Here is a 21,917-nt window from a genome sequence, read left to right on the forward strand (position 1 = left end):
TATGTAATAATGTACTAGGTATTTTAAAATCTAACTATAAGATAGCAATAAGCTAATTTTAAATACATCTACATGTGAATGTGTGAATAATAATATATATGTTTAAAGATTAGTGTATCCAGAATTCAGAGATAAAACTCTTGTATTCTTTTCTTACTTTGGAATTTCAGATACTACTGGCCATATTAAGAAGCAGAGATAAAAGGAGAAAGCTAGAAATAATTCGAATGCTGGTCAAGTAATCTACATTGCAGCAATTCACAATAGTGTGTTATATATAGAAAGAGATCAGTCATTGTTTTCAAGCCTGCTAAATAAAACTGAACTCTTGGAATTGCATGCCACTTGACCTTTCCAGGTTTCACCAGCAGTATTTAACTTGTTTGAAGGGAACACACTTGCAAGTGTCTCCCGTTGACAAGACAGATTCTCCTGGTAGTTCACACAATGTTCAAAAGGCACAAGTTCCTTGCTTCAGCACGCAAGAGAGAATTAATTTCCCCAGGAGCTACACGGTCCATACTGAAGAATGACCTGAGAAATTTTCACTCTTTGTCGCAATTTATACTCTCAGCAGGCCCTCTAAAATCAACTCCAGCAGTTAAACATTCAAAAACTACTCACTTTGAGATTGAAATACTTGATGCTCAAACCAGAAAGCAGATATGTATTGTGGACAAGGTGAGTTTCATTTATTTATTTAAACTTCTCTTTTTTGCCCCAAAGATTATTGATCACTTGCTTAATGCTGATAAGACAATACCAAAATGTATCTCTGGATTTTAATATTAATTTTAAGATGAGTGGGATGGATACTTCATAATATACTTTAAAGTACACTTTATATACTTTGTTTCAGTAGAAAATATTCACTGAATTTTCATACTCAATTTAAATGGTAGCCAATAATTATTAGGTTTTGGTTTTCCTCCTAACATTGGCCATTGGCAGGAGGTAAAATTTTAGTGCTCACCTTCTCAGCCTACATGACAAAATGTCTTTCTCTTCATGCACTTCCTTGCATATTCAAATTTTCATAGAGTCTTAATAGTATTTGTAGAAAACAGCAAGCAAAAGGCCCCAAAGTTATTAAAAGTAATATTTAGCATATGTGATAAAATCTAGTCATTTGAAAATTATTTATAATTGATTTAACTGTCTTGAAATATAACCATTTCACTTTTTATGAAAAGTTAACTCATTTCAAAACTACAGTGTTTAAGCTCCTAAAAAGAATGTCTTGCTTAATATGCTATTCCTCTATATTCATATCACATATCAATGTTTCACTAAGGAAAGATAAGATATATACTTCCTAGGTTACAAAATTTTAAAAAACAAATATATGTGTGTATTGTAGATATACATGTGTATGTACAATATTCCAGTCATTTTCAGTTTTTCTAAAGTTTGAAAAAGCATTAGTATTTCAATTTATTATGAGAAAGATTGACATTTTTAATAAGACATATCTTTATTTTGCTTTACAGACAGGTTGAATAAGTTTTTTTATGTTGTTCTAAAATTAAAATTCAATCACTGATTCCATTTATCTATGCTCTAGCTGTGTTTCTAGATAAGAGGAAAAGAGAAGAAATTGTTTACTTGCTTTTAATTGCCAAGAAGATAATATATACTTTCTTATTTAGTAATTATAACACTATGACCAGCCTATTACTCATGTAATATTAACTTTTATTTACATATGAAAATGAAAAATACAGACCTTTTACAAGTTCATGCAGGTCATATGTGGAAAATATGAAATTCAAAACCACTTCTTTGTAACTCTAAATCATATTCTTTTCTATAGTACCACTGGGGTCAGGTATAAATGATAAATATGAATTATGTATAATAGACCTTTAAATTACAAACTTCAGGCATGTTACCATTTAAGTATCTCAGTAAAATGCATTTTTTTATATTATACAGGAATAAGACAATTTTTTAAATTGAAGTATAGTTGATTTACAATATTGTGTTAGTTTCAGGTGTACAGCAATGTGAATCAGTTATACATATACATATATCCACTCTTTTTTATTTAGATTATTTTCCCATATAGGCCATTACAGAGTATTGAATAGAGTTCCCTGTGCTACAAGGCAGGTTCTTATTAGTTATCTATTTTATAAATAGTAGTGTGTATATGTCAATTCCAATCTCCCTATTTATCCCTCCCCACCCCTTATCCCCTAGTAGCCATAAGTTTATTTTCTACATCTGGAGAATTTTAAAAATAAAATTATCATCCAGAGGTTGTTGATATTTGCAGTTTCTCACTACTGAAAATTTAAAACTTACAAGGAAAATACAATGAAATGAAGGGGAATAAAACAATAAGTGGAATAGATATTATACTGGTCAAGGATTTCCAAAGACCAAAATTCTAAAATGTGGCTGGTTGTGTCTTTTCTGATATGTGTATAAATTTTGACACAAAATCTACTTTAAAGTAATGAGAAAATGTTGGGCTACTAATTATTTTCCTAGTACATTTAACATTTCTGTTTTTGAGATTTTATTTGAAGCTAAGACATGGGAGCTTTACATTTTTAGTTATTAATTAAACTGCACAAAATTTAAGCATGCAGAAAGTCATCATTCTTTCGAGGTAAGGATTTGGTTACACTTGAAGAGTCCTGGTACTTGCATCTCTAGTGGCAAACCTTTAGGGAAACTCAGTAGGCTAACTAGAGGATTAATTTTGGACTCCTCACAGCATTTATTGCACAATCAACACCATCTGATGTGCAACTTACTGCATCCAAATCTCTGACTTGTCAGCAGCACAAATTTGGTTTTGTCTTGTTTTAGCTTTGTAATTTGGTAAACTATCTCATAATAATGGCAAGACATTTAAAAGAAAAAAATATATATCTGGATTAGTTTACTTTTTTTTTGCTTAATGATTGTAAACATGAGAAACATTTTGTTTGTTGTCTAATATATTGTTTTGTTCTTGGACAAATTAACAGCTATATTAAGAGTAAGGTCATGTTAATTGCCTCTCATTAGACTTGGTTCTACCCAGTATACAAAAGAAGCGTTGCTTATAACTTAGTCCCTGTCTTTCAGTAACTATAATGTTATAAAGTAGTCAAAGTTGAAGGTCATATATTTTGGAACTAAGTATACCTGGACTGAATCCCTGCTATATCAGTCATATTTATCAAAGGCTTGGGAAAGTCACTGAATTGCTGATCCCCAGGACTCTTATTTAGAACATAGGTTAATAAAATCTATTTTGTAAGCCTATAGTTAAGAGTAAGATATGTAACACATTTAGCATAGTGTCTTGAACGTAATAGGGAAAATAATTTTTTTAATTTAATAATCACTTGGAAAGAGAAATTTAATTTGCATACTAATCCAAGAAAAAATAAGTGATGAAACTCGTGATACTGGCACAGTCTGTAAATTTGACTTCTTGACAATTACCTATTGACATGATCTGGTATAATACTTATGTTAGATATGAATTTTCAAATATGAGTAGGATGTATGTATTTTAGTAATATATGCTGATCTCAGAAATTTTGTTTTCATCTAGATATTATAACTTTAACTTCAGAATGGACAAAGTATTTACTCAAGATATTAATAAGATAAAAACATTAAATGAATTCCTTGGATTAAAGAAAACATATTGAATCATGTTCTTTTACTTACACACACACACAAACACACACCCCAAAGAACCACAAATCCTTCTATTGCTTTCATTATATTCTCCAGCTTCTATCCCATTTCTCTCCTTACTTTCATTGCGTTCATGTTGTCTGTACACATTTTCCTCTTCTCATTCTATACTGAACCCACTGTATTCAGGCATTTGCCTCTATCACTCTCAGAATATGAACTTGCTGAGGTCACCAAGGGGCAGTAATAAATACCTTGCTAAATCCAAAGGTCAGTTCTCATGCTTCACGTACTTAGTATATGGGCAACATTTGCCACTGCTAAACACATCCTTCTACTGAAAACATGTTTGCTCTTTGAGTTCCAGAATAACACACACATTTTTTTAAAAAACCCACATCATTGGCTTCTCCCTTTTCTCTTGCTGCTTCTTCATTATCTGATTCTTACGTGTGGACTGTCACCAACTCAGTCATCAGGACTTTTCCACATCTTTAGTCATTTACTTTATGGAGTCCTATAGCTTTAAATATCATCTGCATATTGATGACTCATAAACATAAAACTACAGCTTATTCTTTTCCCCTGAAATACAAATCCATTTATCTATGTATGTATCTATCTGTGTATTTATCTATGTATCTGTGTATTCATCCATCTATCTATCCATCTACTTGTATTTTTACTAGGCATTTCAAACTTGGTGTATCTAAAACTGAGCGCTTGGTCTTCCCAAAAAAATTTTCCACAGGGTTTTCCAAATCAACAAGTAACAACTACATCTTTCAAATAGCTCAAACCAAACACTTAGAGGCACCATGACTCATCTCTTAATCTCACAGCCCACATACAATCCATCTTCATGGTGATACTTTCAAATATATCCAGACTGAAAAATTTTCACCACCTCTAGTGCCCACATTCCTAAATCTCCTCTGCTCTGTCCTTAGCACATTCAATATATTCTCTACATAGCAACCAGAACTAGCCTGTTAAAATCATGTCAGATAATATCATTCCCTACTCAGAACTAGTCAGTGTCTTCCTTTAGGTCTTTACTTACCTGTCACTTTTTCCTTGGGGCCCTTCCTTACTACCTGTGTAAAATTGCAAAATCTGCCAGTATCCTCTATGACTCTTCTCTGTTCTACTTCTTTACTAACACATCACTATTTAACATACTGCTTATTTTCCTTTTTTTCATTTTGGTTATTATTTGGCCTAACCCTATTATGCCAGTTTCACAAAATCAGGGCTTTGGGTATTTTCACTCCTGTATTTCCAACATTTAAAACAGTGCTTGGCCCAAAGAAAGTGTTTAACCAATATTTACTGAATAAATCGATGCCTGTTCAAGGGATATATGGATTTGACAATGCACTCATGTTTAGCAGCGACAGTTTTTGGATGGAGGAGTATGATATTTGAAAGTACTTTTTACTATTTTCTAAATCTAATTATCAATCAAATAAATGTAAATATATTCACAGAAAAGGACATTTAATTAAATCATTCCACTGAATGCCCAAGTTCCTCTTGGCTTGCTCCCAACAAAAATGTATAGAATTCAACTTTGTACTGTGTATAATTTACTAACAAATATTAATGTTCTGATTACAAAGGCTAACAAGCCCTTCATAAAGAAGGAAATGCAGATGGGAATATTTAACTGATGTAGTTATTTCCCATGAATAATTAAAATAATATAACTATAAAGAACGATGAAAATGGAGAGCAGATTTTTTTAAAATATTGTTAAATATCACCTTAATTATTTTTTGGAACATCAAAAATGTATATGAAAAATACATTTTAAAAATTTAACAGTGTAAAATGGAATAATTTCCAGTTGCTAACTATTCCTGTCTCACTTCTACTTTTTAAAATGTCAGAAGCTTATCTAGTGACAAGTGGATGATTCAAGAGCAAGGAAAGAACTCTAAAATGTTAGGGTTGATAAACATTTCCAATATCATCACATTCTTTTTTCGTTAACCTTTTCTTCAAGGAACTTGACCTGAAGAGCTCTCTATCACCTATATATTCTAAGTAAAAATTCTCAAAGGTTTTTTAAAGGCTTCTTATGAATAAAATAAAGTACTCAATAATTCTCCTATCCTTTTAATGATAAAAATACCAATGTTCACCAGAAACCTGTAGAGAGAATAATAGGGTAGTGAGATTTCATAAAAACTGTACTTTTAATACTTCAGTTAGAAAATTTGAGAATTCTTAATGTCTGAGTTTGCCACTTTTAATATTTCACCTTGTGCATGTGAGTTAGCATATTTATGCCTTAATTTGCTCATCTGTAAAATGAGAATAGCACCTGCCTTAAAATGGCCTAATGGCAGTTTTCAGAATTTCATGTATAAGCAAGTAACAATATCTTCTTTCTCTTCCATTACTCCTCTTCTTCTTCCTTCTAATCTGTTTTTTATTCCTCTTTTCCCCCTCTATTTTGTTACTCTCTTCTTCCCATTCCTGTCCCCTTTTTTCTCCTCTCCATCCCCATCCCCGTCATCCTATTTCTTATGATGCAGCATGATATAATTGAAATTTTTGGCCTTTGGATTTACATAGACTACAATTTTAATATGCCTGGCCTGCTTTTTCTTTTTCCTTGGATATGGCCCAATACCTCTGCCCCTTATTATCTTTTAGAAAAAGATAGAATAAATCTTTTATAGAATAAAAGGATTTAGATATTATTATTCTTCCCCTGTGTAGATGAAGAAAAGGTGGCACAGAGACTTGAAAAGAAGAACTTTGTGTGTGTTAGAACCAAGCTTTGAACCTGGCTAATACACATTCTGTGCCTTGCTCTTAACTATTATACACTATAATGTGAAAGATTAATGACCTCCATTGGCCAAAATTCTCATGTTCTATTTAATTTCATGATTAGGGCATCTGACTTCCAATACAATGTGTTTCAGGACAGAGGTAGGAAGGATCTTAAGCATTCTATTTTATATATATACATATAAAATAGCATTATTTAATATTCAAACTTAGAAATTAAAAATATTTTAAATTCCTTTTAATAATAAAGACAAAATGTGCTCAAATTTTTACATCATTAAAAATTAAGAAATTAAAATAAATAGTTCCTCCCAAAAGAGGTAATTAATGTAATCATTTTCTATGAACCCAGAGTATCCCCAATGTGAACCTCTCTTTTATACATTCTTGAGAATTTCATAATACAGCATGTGGTTCTAATTTCAAAAAAATCAGTGTTTAATATTATCTGCTCTGACTTATATTTCTCTCAGAAAAGGTAGACCTATTATATATATTTGGTCACGATATATAGTCCAAATATATAATATGATGAGAGACAATGTGGTCAAATTGTTTATACTCTGAAGTCAGATATATTTGTGTCTGTATTTGAGCTTTGCAAATCATTAATGTCTTATTACCTTAACATAATGCTTAACTACTCTGAGTCTTGGTTTTCCAAGAAGGGTAAATCACAAATCAAAGTAGGGTAAATATCTATCTTCCAGGAGTATCTAAGGATTTTATATTTATATGCAAAATGTAGCACCTTGTCTGCCACATGGTTATTTTTCTGCTAATGAACATTGTATTTTAGATAGTGGCAATATATTTTAAAATATGATTATTCCATTAAAGTGGGAAAATAACTGAATTGATACTTTTCTGTTATGACTATAAAAATTTAGGCATTTTAAAATGATAGCTATTATTATCCCTTTCTGAAATGATTAGGAAGCGTTAGAATTAGAAAGCATAGTCACAGGGACCCATCTTTGTAGCATCAGTTTCTAGAATTCTATAACCAACTCTCATACTCCAAATAATATGCATTGGTTACTTATACTATGTTATACCATGAAAGATACCAATGGATAGACAAACATTGCATGTCAATTTAATAGTAAAGAAAAAAATAAATATACTCTAGAAAACTATTCATGAGTATAATTTATAAAACTAATATATAGTATTACATATAAACAACTAAATTATGTCTATATTTTTCTATTTTCCAATTGTATCACCATCTAAGAAAACTGTTTTTGTTTACAGTTAACCTAAGAAGATGTACTTGCATCTTACTTTCTGCTGTAAAATCTATGTAAAGCTATGTTATTTGCATGGCTACATGATATGAGCTCAAAGGTTTGGAGGCAATCATTGTTTGAAGTGATATTACCCTTAAAAAGTTTTCAATTGACTATTATCAAGTACCTACAAGAATATCTTGCAGGGGCATAATCCTAGAACAGCACCTGCCTTCCATTTCTCTCTTCCCCTCCTTCCTACTTTCCTTTTTCCCTGTTTTTCTTCATATACGTTGAAGAATACCAGCCTTCCAGTTGGTAGGCCCTTTAATAGACACTAGGAACATCAGCATAGAAACCAATCCAAACCACACAAAATCTTTTCCCTCTTCTTCCAATGTTCACCATACTGTAATGGATAATTACATGTAAATAGTCCAACACAAGATAATATAACCTAAGCTAAAGTTAGAGGTAAGAACAAGGTGCTGAGCACAGATGGATGATTTTTTTTCCTCTATTGAAGAAAGCGGCTTTAGAAATCTCTTCCAGTTATAAGGAGTCCCAGCACACTGAAGGATCATCCTGGGGATGGCTCTAACAGTAAAGGGCAATCTCCTAAAGTAGAAATTATCTCCTTTAAATGCCTTAACATCCTCGGCCTTTCAGGCTTTAACTGAAAGCATATTGCTATAAGCACACCTCTGGAGAATTTAGGAAGGAAGGCAAAGATGAACTCCCTACCTACTTAAGAACTTCAAATGTGCACACTTTTCAGGCTCTATACCATTAGTATACTATATTTTATTAGTGATTTTTTAAACTGACAGTCATTAAATAATTTTCAATCCCTGTTGATCTACTGGGATTCAACTAAGTAACCTGAACCCACCAGTCTGTCACCATATAAAGCCTATGAATGTCACACACATTTATTTTCCTATGAGAAGTTACTTCTCTTTTACACAGATTTATTTTGAACTGCCTACTACATCTAGCTAACATATATTTTATTTCAGGATTGATCTTACTCTTAAACCAAGGAATGCTGTATTTCTGCCTTCTTATAAACTCATCATTCTAACATCATATTGTAAAAAGACCAAATTAATTATTACCTCTCCTTTTTTTCTTACTGCAGTTTGTTTTCTCATTACACATTTTTACTGCCTCCCAAATAACCATGTAATATTACTTCATGTTGGGTGTCTCTGAATTGTAATTATTGGTTATTTGATTTTTAAAAAAAATTAAAATGTAATGTAGTTAGTAATATCTTTTTGCAAGACATTTGATGAATTACTGCCTAACTGAGCCCCTTACTTGTCAATACTGATCTGTGTGCCATTAAATATATATTTATTATCTGCTTCTCATAAACTTTATTTAATAAAATCCTGTAATAGTCTGAATTTAATTTAATCGTAACTTTAACATAGAATCCTGAGGCAATCATTCAGATATAGGCTACTACTTTTTTATAGATAGAAAAGTTTCAAAAAGCTCTCACTCTAAAATCCCTGAGAAACTACTTTTATCTAAAGAGCTATTTTATGTAGAATTCTTTTAACTTTTGACATGATAAGAACACAAACAGCAAGAATAGCCACAAACGCTGAGGTGTTGATTGCTAAAATAAAACTGGCTTTATTTCAAACTGGGAAGAAAGAAATCAAATAGGTTTTTTTGTAATTATAAATAAATAGATCCATAAATTTACTTGTTTGCTTTTACTTTTCAATTGGCATTTCTGGCATTGTATAGACATAATGTCTTCCTAGGCATTTGTTGATAATAGAATTAAATAACTTAATGCTCCATGTCATAGTTTAAGTATGTAAGTACAATTTGGATAAAATACCTAATTTTCTAGTTAACTGATATTGAGGCTATTCTGTATTATACTAGAAAAAAATCTGGACTCAAAGGTTAGCTTTGCTTCTGTACAGAAACACACTCATTTCCTCTTTGCCTGATTATGGCTCTTCAATTTACACATACTACTTATCACTAAAATGATGTATAATGCGTATGTGATGGGATGTGCAGTTTTTCCATATCTTTTTATTGCCTCAAAGTTATTCATTTGGGAGGTTGAAGAGGCCAACAATCAGCAAATGACTGCAACATGATCAAAGTGTCCCCATCAATAGAGAATCCACCTATGAATATAATTATTTAATGAACTGATGGAGAAAGCCTCACCTTAGCCAGTTTATCAAGATGCTGACTCTCTAGAAGCTCTCCTTGTTTTTACTACATGCAATCAATCAGTAAATCACTTCATTCTATACACAATATATCTCCTTACTGAACTGTACCCATCCTAGTTTAAATTACCATCATCTCTAACATACGGACTGATCTACACTCTACATGATTCTTCACTGAACACCCACAGTATATGTAGCAAAACAGAGTAAATATATTATATATACTAAAAATATACTATTTCTATCAGATGTAGTTACAGCCCACAGAGTTTCCACAATATTGCTAGGTGAAATAGAATTTGGCATTTGTTATTGCAGGTGAAATAGTTTTGTTATTGTATTATCACTTTGTCACCTAGAGTCTGTTCAATTTACAGAAGCCAGAAAACATACATCCAGAGGTAGAATTCCTTACCTGTAAAATACTTCTTATTCTTGTGTTGTGGTGCATTTAATGAAAACATTTTACATTTAAAACTGTCATTTGGGACTACGAATTCTGTGCTTGCCTTTTCTACATTTAAGCCTGTGAGATGAATGTACTCTAGAAGCCTATGCCCTGCATAACTATTGAAGACTAATTTTTCTAGTTTCAAAAGAAACTGATAATAGTTTCAAAAAAATGTTAACTGTACAACAATGAGGAGAATGATAACGTTACCGTGCCTAATAGCTACCACTTCTGGACCATGAGGAACAGAGACTAAACTGCCTGACATATGCAGTGGGGAAGGAATTTTGATTATTATTCGCTATCATGATTTTGTGGACATTACATATAAGATCACACTGGTGATAGAGGTAACTTTGTAATTCATGTAACAAAATAGTTGATCTTATATTTAGTTAATAGCTGATGAGCTGACTATATTTTATTTCTGTCATGTGCCTAGGAAACTAATGTATTTCTTGGTCAATGATGGAAAGCCTATGTCTTATGTAAAGCAGGGAAAATGAATTATATTTCATATTCTGTCTCCCCAACCTGAAAAAAACTAAATTTTCTGGCCTCCCTCTCTTCTCTCCTCCCTCCCTCTCTCTTCTTTCTCTCTCCCTCTCTCTCTCTAGCATGTATAAAATAATGTTTGAAATATATATGCAACATTATATCTATATACCTATATCTATCTATCATGAGAGTAAAATAACATGCATTGTGTATTCTTACTTAAGACACACAGAGAAACAATGGAAATAGTGCCTGGTCTTCTAGAATATTCTAGATAATAAAATTTTAATCATTTGGACACTGACTTTAGAAGCATTAAAAGCATTTTTGGTTTCTCAACATCCATGGGTAGGAAGTGGGCTCTAGGAGAGCAGGTACCTTGTCTTTTAGTTCATAGGTCTCTGAGTTGCATAAGTATATAATTCCTCACATCGTTCAGACATCTTGGACATTGAGATTGATACCATAATTGAAAATAATTTTTCATTGCTTCTGTGAGGACATGGTGTTGTATTTTGAGTAAGTGATAGGGATAAGTAAAGGATACTCACGAGTAAAGGATAGGGAACCAACTATTTGATCAGAAGGTAAATATTAAACTCTGGTAAATATTAGTATTGTTTATTAAGATTTTTTCTTGTTCTCACACAGAAACATGGTAGAATTAAACTTCCTACCTCTTCAAAGTAACGGATTTTGTTCTGTGAAATGAGAGTGAAAGAAATGTATTTATTTCCTGAGGGAAGCTTTGAAAGCCTAATCTAATTTCACTACCATTTTTCCCCCTAAATTTTGCCTTGGAAACAAGCAATTTTCCATATGTTGTCTGCTATGTCAATATAGAACCCAGACTAAGGAAAATGCAGAGTAGTTGCATCAGTCAACCTGTGGTATACATGTAGTGCATGTGAAAACATAGCATATGTTGTTTCAAACCAATGAGATTTGCAACACAACCTAAACTATTCTGACAGGTGCATTCAATGAACTTTGAATTAAAGATGAGATTCATGATTTTGTCATTTCAATATTAGTGATCCTTTCATCATTAGAAAAATATAACAAAGAGAAAGAGAGAGAGGAAAAACAGTTATACATATATATATGTGTGTGTGTATATATATATATATATATGTGTGTGTGTGTGTGTGTGTGTGTGTGTGTGTGTGTGTAATTTTTTCTCTTCCATTTAAAACTGTAGGATTACAGTAAGGCAGGACTACTCAAACTAAAACTTCTTCATGGTAAAGAAAACCATCAATAAAATGTAAAGGAAACCTATGAAATGGGAGAAAAATTTGCAAACCATATATCCAATGAGGGGTTAATATCCAAAATATATAAGGAATGCATATACCTCAATAGCAAAAGAATAAATAACCCAACTTTAAAATAAACAAAGGATCTAAATAGACTTTTTTTTCCAAAGACATACAGATGGCCAACAGGTACATGAAAAGATTTCAAAATCATTAGTCATCAGGAAAATGAAAATCAAAACCACAATATCACCTCAAACCTGTTACAATGGCTATCACCACAACAACAAGAGATAATATGTGTTGGCCAGGATGTGAAGAAAAGGGAACCCTTGTGCACTAGTTGGTGGGAATGCAAATTGGCACAGACACTATGGAAAATAGTATGGATATTCCTCAAGAACTCAAAAATAGAACTACCATATAATCCAATAACAGAACTTTTGTGTATATATCCAATGGAAGTGAAGTCATTATCTCAGAGATATCTGTACTCCCATGATTATAGCAGTATTATTTACTGAAGCCAAGTATTATTTACAAAACAGTATTATTTACAAAGTATTATTTCCAGTATTATGGAAACAACCTAAGTGTCTATCTACAGATGAATGGATAAAGAAAATATGTATATATACTGTGTATATATATATTCATTGTATATATATTCAATGAAATATTACTTAGCCTTTAAAAAGAAGGAAATTCTGTCATTTGCAACAATATGAATGAAACTAAAGGGCACTATACTAAGAGAAATGTCAGACAGAGAAAAATAAATACTGCATAGTATCACTTATATGTGGATTTTGTTTTTAAGTTAAACTCACAGAATCAGAGAGTAGAAAAGTGATTGCTGTTGGCTGGGGGGTGGAGGAGACAAAGAGAGGTTGTTAAAAGGGCATGAAATTTCAGTTATAAGATGAATAAGGCCAGAAGATCTATTGTATAACACGATGACTATAGCTGATACCACTGTATTGTATAATTGAAATTTGCTGAGAGTACAGCTTAAATATTCTCACCAAAACCAAAAAAGTAAATATGTATGGTGATGGATGTGTTAATTGACTCACTGGGGGAGTCCTTTAATAATGTATATGTATATCAAGTCATCGTGTTGGACATTTTAAGTATCTTATCATTTAATTTTTAATTTTACCTCAATAAAGTGAAACAAATTTTAAATAAAATATTTTAATAAATACATACAGAAAACTGTAAAGCAGGTTAATAAAATATCTTATTATACAAAGAAGATAATTCAATAAATTGACTATATTAGATACTCCACCTATTCACTGGATATTAATTTCTTCAATGAATGTTTAATGAGTACTTAGTGTATTTCTACTAGGAGATATTTAATAAAATAGGCAGCAGAACGGGGATGATTCTAAATATAGAAGGTTGGATCAATAGAACTCTGAAATTTCTCAGATAATGAAGTTGAAAATTCATGGTTTATAAAAAAAGATTCTAATTTGAAAAACTCTTTGAATATTAGTGTCATTAATAGAATAGAAAGAGTTCTTGGCTTAACCTACATAGCATTCAGTTCTGGATGTTTAAATTTGTGATCACTGTCAGATATCCATGTAAATGTATTAAATATCCAGTTGTATATATAAGTGTGCAGCTATGAAAACAAGTTAGTGCTGGAGATATACACCTGAGGGTATGAAAATACATGGCATTCAAAGTCAAGAGAATGCATTAGATCAGCTTTACAGATAAAGCATGTCTTATTTTTACCCAGGATGTAATGTAAAATGATGTAATGAAGGTATTGAAGCTTCATGGCTCACTTAATCATCAAACATTTTTTAGATTTTCAGGCATATTAAATAATAAATTTTTCATTGTTCTAAGATGAAATATACTCAGAATTTGTTTAATTGTTGATGAATTTGTCCATGAACATGCAATACACAGTGAAAATTGAAAAGTAATGCAATCACTTTCAGTGGCTGGCACTCTGTAGTAGCATTTATGAGGGCAGTGAGCCAGTGATGCAAAAATAATTGTAGCATCTATCTTTGTGGTTTGATGTCAAACAATTAATTAATAATATAAACTTTCTAAAGTTGGTTTTCCTCCCTAATTATTTTTGCTTGAAACTCATTTCACGTTCTCCACATTATAAAAACTGTAACATAAATCTTGAAGTAGCTAAAAAGAAGTTTATGACCATCACTTCAAAATTTGAAGTGATCTCTGATGTTTTGACAGTCATTTTAAATCTATCAAGGTTATAAGATATGGAGTCCTTCCACATCAATAGGTTTAATCTAGTTATCTAAAAAATATTCCTACGAATTTTTTAACAAGTAAAATTTATTTTATAAAACAAGTAAGAGTGACTTTCAGTCTAGATTAAGCAATGACTCCAAATAATCAATGACGGAAAATAACAAAGGTTTACTTCTCACTCGTGACATGCCAGTGTGGATGAGCTGTGGCTGTGCTCTGAGCTCTCTGTTCTGTAACCAGGTTGAAGAAGTAGCTCTTGTCATTGTCATTATCATGTCAGTTTCCAAGTAGAGTGAACAGAGAGAAAGCATCTTAGTTTCAGCTGCTATAAAAAGTAACATAGACGGGGTGGCTTTTAAACAACAGAAATTTACTTCTCAGTTCTGGAGGCTCGAAGTCCAAGATCAGGGTGCCAGCATGGTCAGGTTCTGGTTAGGATTCCCTTTTGGGTTGCAGACTTCCATTCTCTTATTTTATTTAGAAGACTAAACGCTCTCTGGAGTTTCTTTCATAAGGGTACTAACTCCATGATGAAAGCTCCACCCTCATGACATAATTATCTCCCAAAGACCCCCAGCTCCTAATAACATAACATTGTGGTTTAGGATTTCAGCATTTGGATTTTGGGACACACAAACATTCAGTCCATGGCAGTTGGTGAGCCACACTCTGGCTTGTAAAGCTTCTGCTTGGACATTAAACATTTGTTTTCCTCTCATATTTCACTGGTCAATCTGTGGCAGAGCTGAGTTCAACATGGTAGAGATACCAATTATTCCCTCTAGAAGGCCTGCCCTGGGAAGGACAACAAGTATTTTGAGCAATTATAAATCTACCAGAGTAAGCAGACTCTTTGCAATGAAGTTATTTATTCCAAAATTCATATTCCAAACTTCATTCACTTTAATCATATATGGAGACCCAATTTCTCATTCAAATTCTACTCACTGATTTACTTAGTTGAAACAATATTGGATGCCTGGTTTATAAGCAAAAAAGAGAAGTTACACTGTAGCAAGAGAATGAAGGGAACAGTTAAGAAATGAGAGCCAGCTTCCAAAACATGTACTTGTCATGGCAGAATTCAGTAGCTCCCAGATGGTCATGTGAAAGCTCATAATGCCTTTTAGGACCTAAGGCTTGAAACTGACATTGCCTCATCTGTCCACATTCCATTGTACAAAGCAAGCCGAAGAGCCAAGTCCAACACAACCAGCATCACTTTCTAGAGAAGTGAAAATGAATAGAACAAATATTTGCTAAAATAACTAATTTGCCACAGATATTCAGTTTCAAAGAACCAATAAAATTATCCTTCTTTTGGTAGGGCAAGAAAATTATTCAAAGTGGATGGATTTAAATATTTGATGCATAAAGAGGTAGGTAAAATCCTACATTTCTAGAAAACTGGCCACTCATAATAACTCTTTTCCCAAGAGATACTATGAATCTTAAACTGTGGATTTCCTTGAATCACCAGGAGGAAAAAAACCTCACGTTTTAAGATCTTATGCAGTATAAAATTTTGGTTATATTTTTTGTTACTGTTTTTTGTTTTGTGTTGTTTTGGTTTTTGCTGAAATTCAGTTTAACTTCATTGTGCATCTTTCAAAAGCAAATACTAGGTATCTTGAATATTAAGGTTAAATATTTATGGAGTCATGAATAGTTTCAGATTTATTATAAAACTAAACATATATTTCACAGTTGTACCATGTTAGTTTCATTTTGCATATAGAATTTGACATCTGAGTGTATTTTTTTAAAGTTAATTGACATATCTCTTTAACATCGTCAGTAGAAAAAAGCCAAAAATTAATTACACAACAGAGTTAACATCGCAGGTGATTTACAAACCTGATGTACATTTTCAAAAAGTAAACATCACCCTTCTGAATATGTTTGTAATCTGTACAATGAAATGATTGAGGGATAAATTTCTTTTCCTTGTCCTCCTTACATGATTAATGTTTTTAATAGTTCTTTACCACTTGAGAGAAAATACTCACATACTTAGCAACTTAAAATAAAGGCCATTTATTTATCTCATTATTCTGTTATTTGGTGATTTAGCTTAGAGATTTAGCAGGAGATCTGCTGACGTCTGCTGGGCTCAAGCCCGCTGCCAGGTAGCTGGGTGATTGATCAGGGAGTGAGCTCTAGGAAAGTGTGCAACAGGGCCATGTGTCTGTCATCACTGGGGAAGCTAACTCGAGCTTCTTTATGTGAGGGTGTTAGCAGAAATAATAGAAATACATGGCCTGTCGAGTCTTAGATTCATGACTTGCACAGCCTCACTTTCAACACATGCTCTTGGTTAAATCAAATCATAAGGCTAGCTTAAATATAACGTCCAGGGAAATAAACTCTACTTCTTGATGGGAGGATCTGCAAAATATTGTGGCCAATTTTACAATCACCACAATAGTATAGAATAACATATACTTTTATTACTAATAAATAGTATATACACATGTACATATATACAAAACAGATTGATAGATACTACTAATACTGAGTCCATTATTACTTATCAGTTTCATTGTTATTTTCACTATATTTGAGCCTTTATTCAAAATACATTTCGTGGCACTTATAATTGAAGCATTCATAAACATCACCTTTTCCATTTACAACTAAAAGTAAAGCAACTTTGGTAAATGTTCTTGTCATTGTAACTGCAAATCAATAAATAGAAACCAATTATGTTTTAAGCAATAATTTTTCAATGGACTATAAATACTTAATTCTTCCAAGACTTTTTATTCTATTATCATTAGGCAATTATATCACTTAAATATGGCCCTGAAACATTTTACAAACTGCAATTAAGAAAATTCAAACTAGATTTAAAATATATCACATGGGCTTTTTATTTCCCCTTTATCTGCATTATATTTTGATGAACAGTATTATTGATGTAGAATTTTTTTACTTATGGAAAAATCACCTTTTTCAAAGAAATGAATACAAATTAATTTGGATTATGCATAGATACATTAAGCCTTTTCCCTATGATTATGAAGCTGAATGATTAATCAATAGGTAGTAGAATATCATTCATTTGTTAACTATTTTCTTCATATAGTTAACTTTCATGTAATAATATGTGTGACTATTTGGAAAGGAATATGATTGTCATCTGATCACTACAGGTTTTGTTTTTTTTCTTTTTAACATAACAAAAGACAGCTTTATTACTCTTATCACTTAGGAAGTTCCAAGGGTTTTAGGAGCCAGAAACAAGAGGAAGACAAAATGTATATTTCTTAATATAAATCACAATTTCACACAAACCAAAAGAGTTTATAAGAACACTTGAAATAACCCCCACTGCTACACACACCTTTTATACCTTCTTAGTGGCAATTTCACTGACACAAAGACCTACCTACTTCATGACATATAAAAATAAGAAGCAAAGCTAGATATACACTACACCTCATGACCAATGTTTGAGCCTCCTATATTACTTAGAAATTACCCAGATATCTAAAATTATACTTACCATTCATACTAGATTTTAAAGTTAACTAAGGGTCTTGGGAATTATATTTAAGCTGAAATATTACAGAATTTAATTACTGTTGCTATCAAAAAGTTTGTCAGAATTGTACTTCAGTTTAAATAAACATATAATATTTTTCTTACTAGTTATCTATTTTATACATAGTAGTGTATCTGTGTCAATCCCAGTCTCCCAATTCATCACACCACCACCACCACCACCACCGCTTTCCACCCTTGGTGTCCATATGTTTGTTCTCTACATCTGTGTTCTATTTCTGCCCTGCAAACTGGTTCATCTGTACCATTTTTCTAGGTTCCACATATATGTGTTAATATACAATATTTGTTTTTCTCTTTCTGACAAACGTCACTCTGTATGACAGTCTCTAGATCCATCCACATCTCTACAAATGACCCAGTTTCATTCCTTTTTATGGCTGAGTAATATTCCATTGTATATATGTATGACATCTTCTTTATCCATTCATCTGTCGATGGGCATTTAAGTTGTTTCCATGTTCTGGCTATTGTAAATGATGCTTCAATGACCATTGTGGTACATAACTCTTTTTGAATTATGCTTTTCGCAGGGTATATGCCCAGTAGTGGGATTGCTGGGTCATATGGTAGCTCTATGTTTAGTTTTTTAAGGAACCTCCATGCTGTTCTCCATAGTGGCTGTATCAATTTACATTCCCACCAACAGTGCAAGAGGGTTCCCTTTTCTCCACACTCTCTCTAGCATTTGTTTATTGTAGATTTTCTGATGATGCCCATTCTAACTGGTTTGAGATGATACCTACCTAATTGTAGTTTTGATTTGCATTTCTCTAATAATTAGTGATGTTGAGCAGCTTTTAATGAGCTTCTTGGCCATCTGTATGTCTTTTTTGGAGAAATGTCTATTTAGGTCTTCTGCCCATTTTTGGATTAGGTTGTTTGTTTTTTAATATTGAGGTGCATGAGCTATTTATATATTCTGGAGATTAATCCTTTGTTTATTGATTCGTTAGCAAAAATTTTCTCCCATTCAGAGAGTTGCCTTTTCATCTTGTTTTCAGTTTCCTTTGCTTCATAAGAGCTTTTAAGTTTTATTAGGTCCCATTTGTTTATTTTTGTTTTTATTTCCATTACTCTAGGAGGTGGATCAAAAAGCTCTTGCTATGATTTATGTCAAAGAGTGTTCTTCCTATGTTTTCCTCTAAGAGTTGTATAGTGTCCAGTCTTACATTTAGGTCTTTAATCCATTTTGAGTTTATTTTTGTGTACAGTGTTAGGGAGTGTTCTAATTTCACTCTTTTACATGTAGCTGTCCAGTTCTCTCAGCACCATGTATTGAAGAGACTGTCTTTTCTCCATTGCATATCCTTGCCTCCTTTGTCATAGATTAGTTGACCATAGGTGCATGGGTTTATCTCTGAGCTTTCTATCCTGTTCCATTTATCTATATTTCTGTTTCTGTGTCAGTACCATATTGTCTTGATTACTGTAGCACTGTAGTATATTTTGAAGTCAGGCAGTCTGATTCCTCCAGCTCTGTTTTCTTCCCTCAAGAGTGCTTTGGCTATTTGGGGTCTTTTGTGTTTCCATACAAATTTTAAGATATTTTGTTCTACTTCTGTAAAGAATGCCACTGGTAATTTGATAGAGATTGCATTGAATCTGTAGATTGCTTTGGGTAGTATAGTCATTTTCAGAATATTGATTCTTCAATTCAAAGAAAATGGTATATCTTCCCATGTGTTTGCATCATCTTTGATTTCTTTCATCAGTGTCTTATACTTTTCTGAGTACAAGTCTTTTACCTCCTTAGGTAGGTATATTCCTGGGTATTTTATTCTTTTTGTTGCAATGGTTAATGGGAGTGTTTCCTTAATTTCTCTTTCAGATTTTTCATCATTAGTGTATAGGAATGCAAGAGATTTCTGTGCATTAATTTTGTATCCTGCAACTTTACCAAGTTAATTGATTAGCTCTAGTAGTTTTCTGGTGACATCTTTAGAATTCTCTATGTATAGTATCATGTCATCCAGAAACAAGAAAGGACACTACATAATGATCAAGGGATCAATCCAAGAAGAACACATAACAATTATAAATATATATGCACCTATAATAAGAGCACCTCAATACATAAGGCAACTACTAACAGCTATAAAAGAGGAAATCAACAGTAACACAATAATAGTGAAGGGCTTTAACACCTTACTTACACCAATGGACAGATCATCCAGACAGAAAATTAATAAGGAAACACAAGCTTTAAATGACAAAATAGACCACATAGATTTAATTGATATTTATAGCACATTCCATCCAAAAACAGCAGATTACACTTTCTTCTAAAGTCCACACGAAACAGTCTCCAGGATAGATTACATCCTGGGTCACAAATCAAGCCTCGGTAAATGTAATAAAATTGAAATCATATCAATCATCTTTTCTGACCACAATGCTATGAAATTAGAAACCAGTTACAAGGGAAAATATGTAAAAAACACAAAAACGTGGAGACTAAACAATACATTACTAAATAACCAAGAGATCTTTGAAGAAATCAAAGAGGAAATCAAAAAATACCTAGAGACAAATTACAATGAAAACGTGATGATCCAAAACCTATGGGATGCAGCAAAAGCAGTTCTAAGAGGGAAGTTTATAGCTATACATGCCTACCTCAGGAAACAAGAAAAATCTCAAATAAACAATCTAACCTTACACCTAAAGGAACTAGATAAAGAAGAACAAACAAAACCCAAAGTTAGTAGAAGGAAAGAAATCATAAAGATCACAGCTGAAATAAATGAAATAGAAACAAAGAAAACAGTAGGAAAGATCCATACAACTAAAAGCTGGTTCTTTGAGAAGATAAACAAAATTGATAATCCTTTAGCCAGACTCATCAAGAAAAAGAGGGAGAGGACTCCAATCAATAAAATTGGAAATGAAAAAGGAGACATTACAATGGACACCACAGAAATATAAAGCATCATAAGAGACTACAACAAGCAACTCTATGCCAATAAAATGGACAACCTGGAAGAAATGGACAAATTCTTAGAAAGGTATAACCTTCTAAGACTGAACCAGGAAGAAATAGAAAATATGAACAGCCCAATCACAAGTAGTGAAATTGAAGCTGTGATTAAAAATCTTCCAACAAACAAAAGTCCAGGACCAGATGACTTGACAGGCAAATCTATCAAACCTTTTGAGAAGGGCTAACACCCATCCCTCTCAAACTCTTCCCAAACTCATTCTATGAGGCCACCATCACCCTGATACAAAAAAACAGACAAAGATACTACAAAAAAAGAAAATTACAGACCAATATCACTGATGAATATAGATTCAAAAATGGTCAACAAAATACTAGCAAACAGAATCCAACACCATGAAAAGGATCATACACCATGACCATGATCAAGTGGGATTTATCCCAGGGATGCAAGGATTCTTCAGTGTACACAACTCAATCAATGTGATACACCATATTAAGAAATTGAAGAATAAAAACCATATGATCATCTCAATAGATGCAGAAAAACTTTTGACAAAACTCAACACCAATTTATAATAAAAACTCTCCAGAAAGTGGGCATAGAGGGAACCTACGTCAAAATAATAAAGGCTATATATGACAAACCCACAGCAAACATCATTCTCAGTGGTGAAAAACTGAAAGCATTTCCTCTAAGATCAGGAACAAGACAAGGATGTCCACTCTTGCCACGCTAATTTAAAATAATTTTGGAAGTCCTAGTCACGGCAATCAGATAATAAAAAGAAATAAAAGGAATACAATTGGAAGAGAAAAAGTAAAACTTATCATAGTGTTTTTAACAGATTGTTTTCTTCATGATTCCTTATTAGTTTGCCCATAGGTAATACTATTTTATTTGAAATAGTCCTTCAGTATTTATACAGAAATCACTTCATTTAAATAGGATTTGAGCTTCCTTATTTCAGTAATATCATGTTAAGTCTAAACTTTCCTGAATGCAAGGATTATTTTCTTGACCTCACAAACCTGCAATAGGAAAGCATAATC

General features: G+C 32.3%; 1 protein-coding gene across 1 annotated transcript in view; it reads left to right on the top strand.

Moving 5' to 3' along the window:
- Window positions 1-447: 447 nt before the first annotated feature.
- TECRL (trans-2,3-enoyl-CoA reductase like) overlaps window positions 448-21,917 on the top strand; it is a gene marked incomplete at both ends in the record, with an annotated part of 97,505 nt that continues 76,035 nt past the window's right edge. The window contains one exon of the mRNA XM_081231091.1: window positions 448-681. Within this exon, the coding sequence (XP_081087217.1) occupies window positions 448-681 (234 nt within the window). The remainder of the gene's footprint in view (window positions 682-21,917) is intronic.

The sequence above is a fragment of the Mesoplodon bidens genome (genome assembly GCF_964165515.1).
Source record: "Mesoplodon bidens genome assembly, chromosome: 1".
In the NCBI taxonomy this organism is placed as follows: domain Eukaryota; kingdom Metazoa; phylum Chordata; class Mammalia; order Artiodactyla; family Ziphiidae; genus Mesoplodon; species Mesoplodon bidens.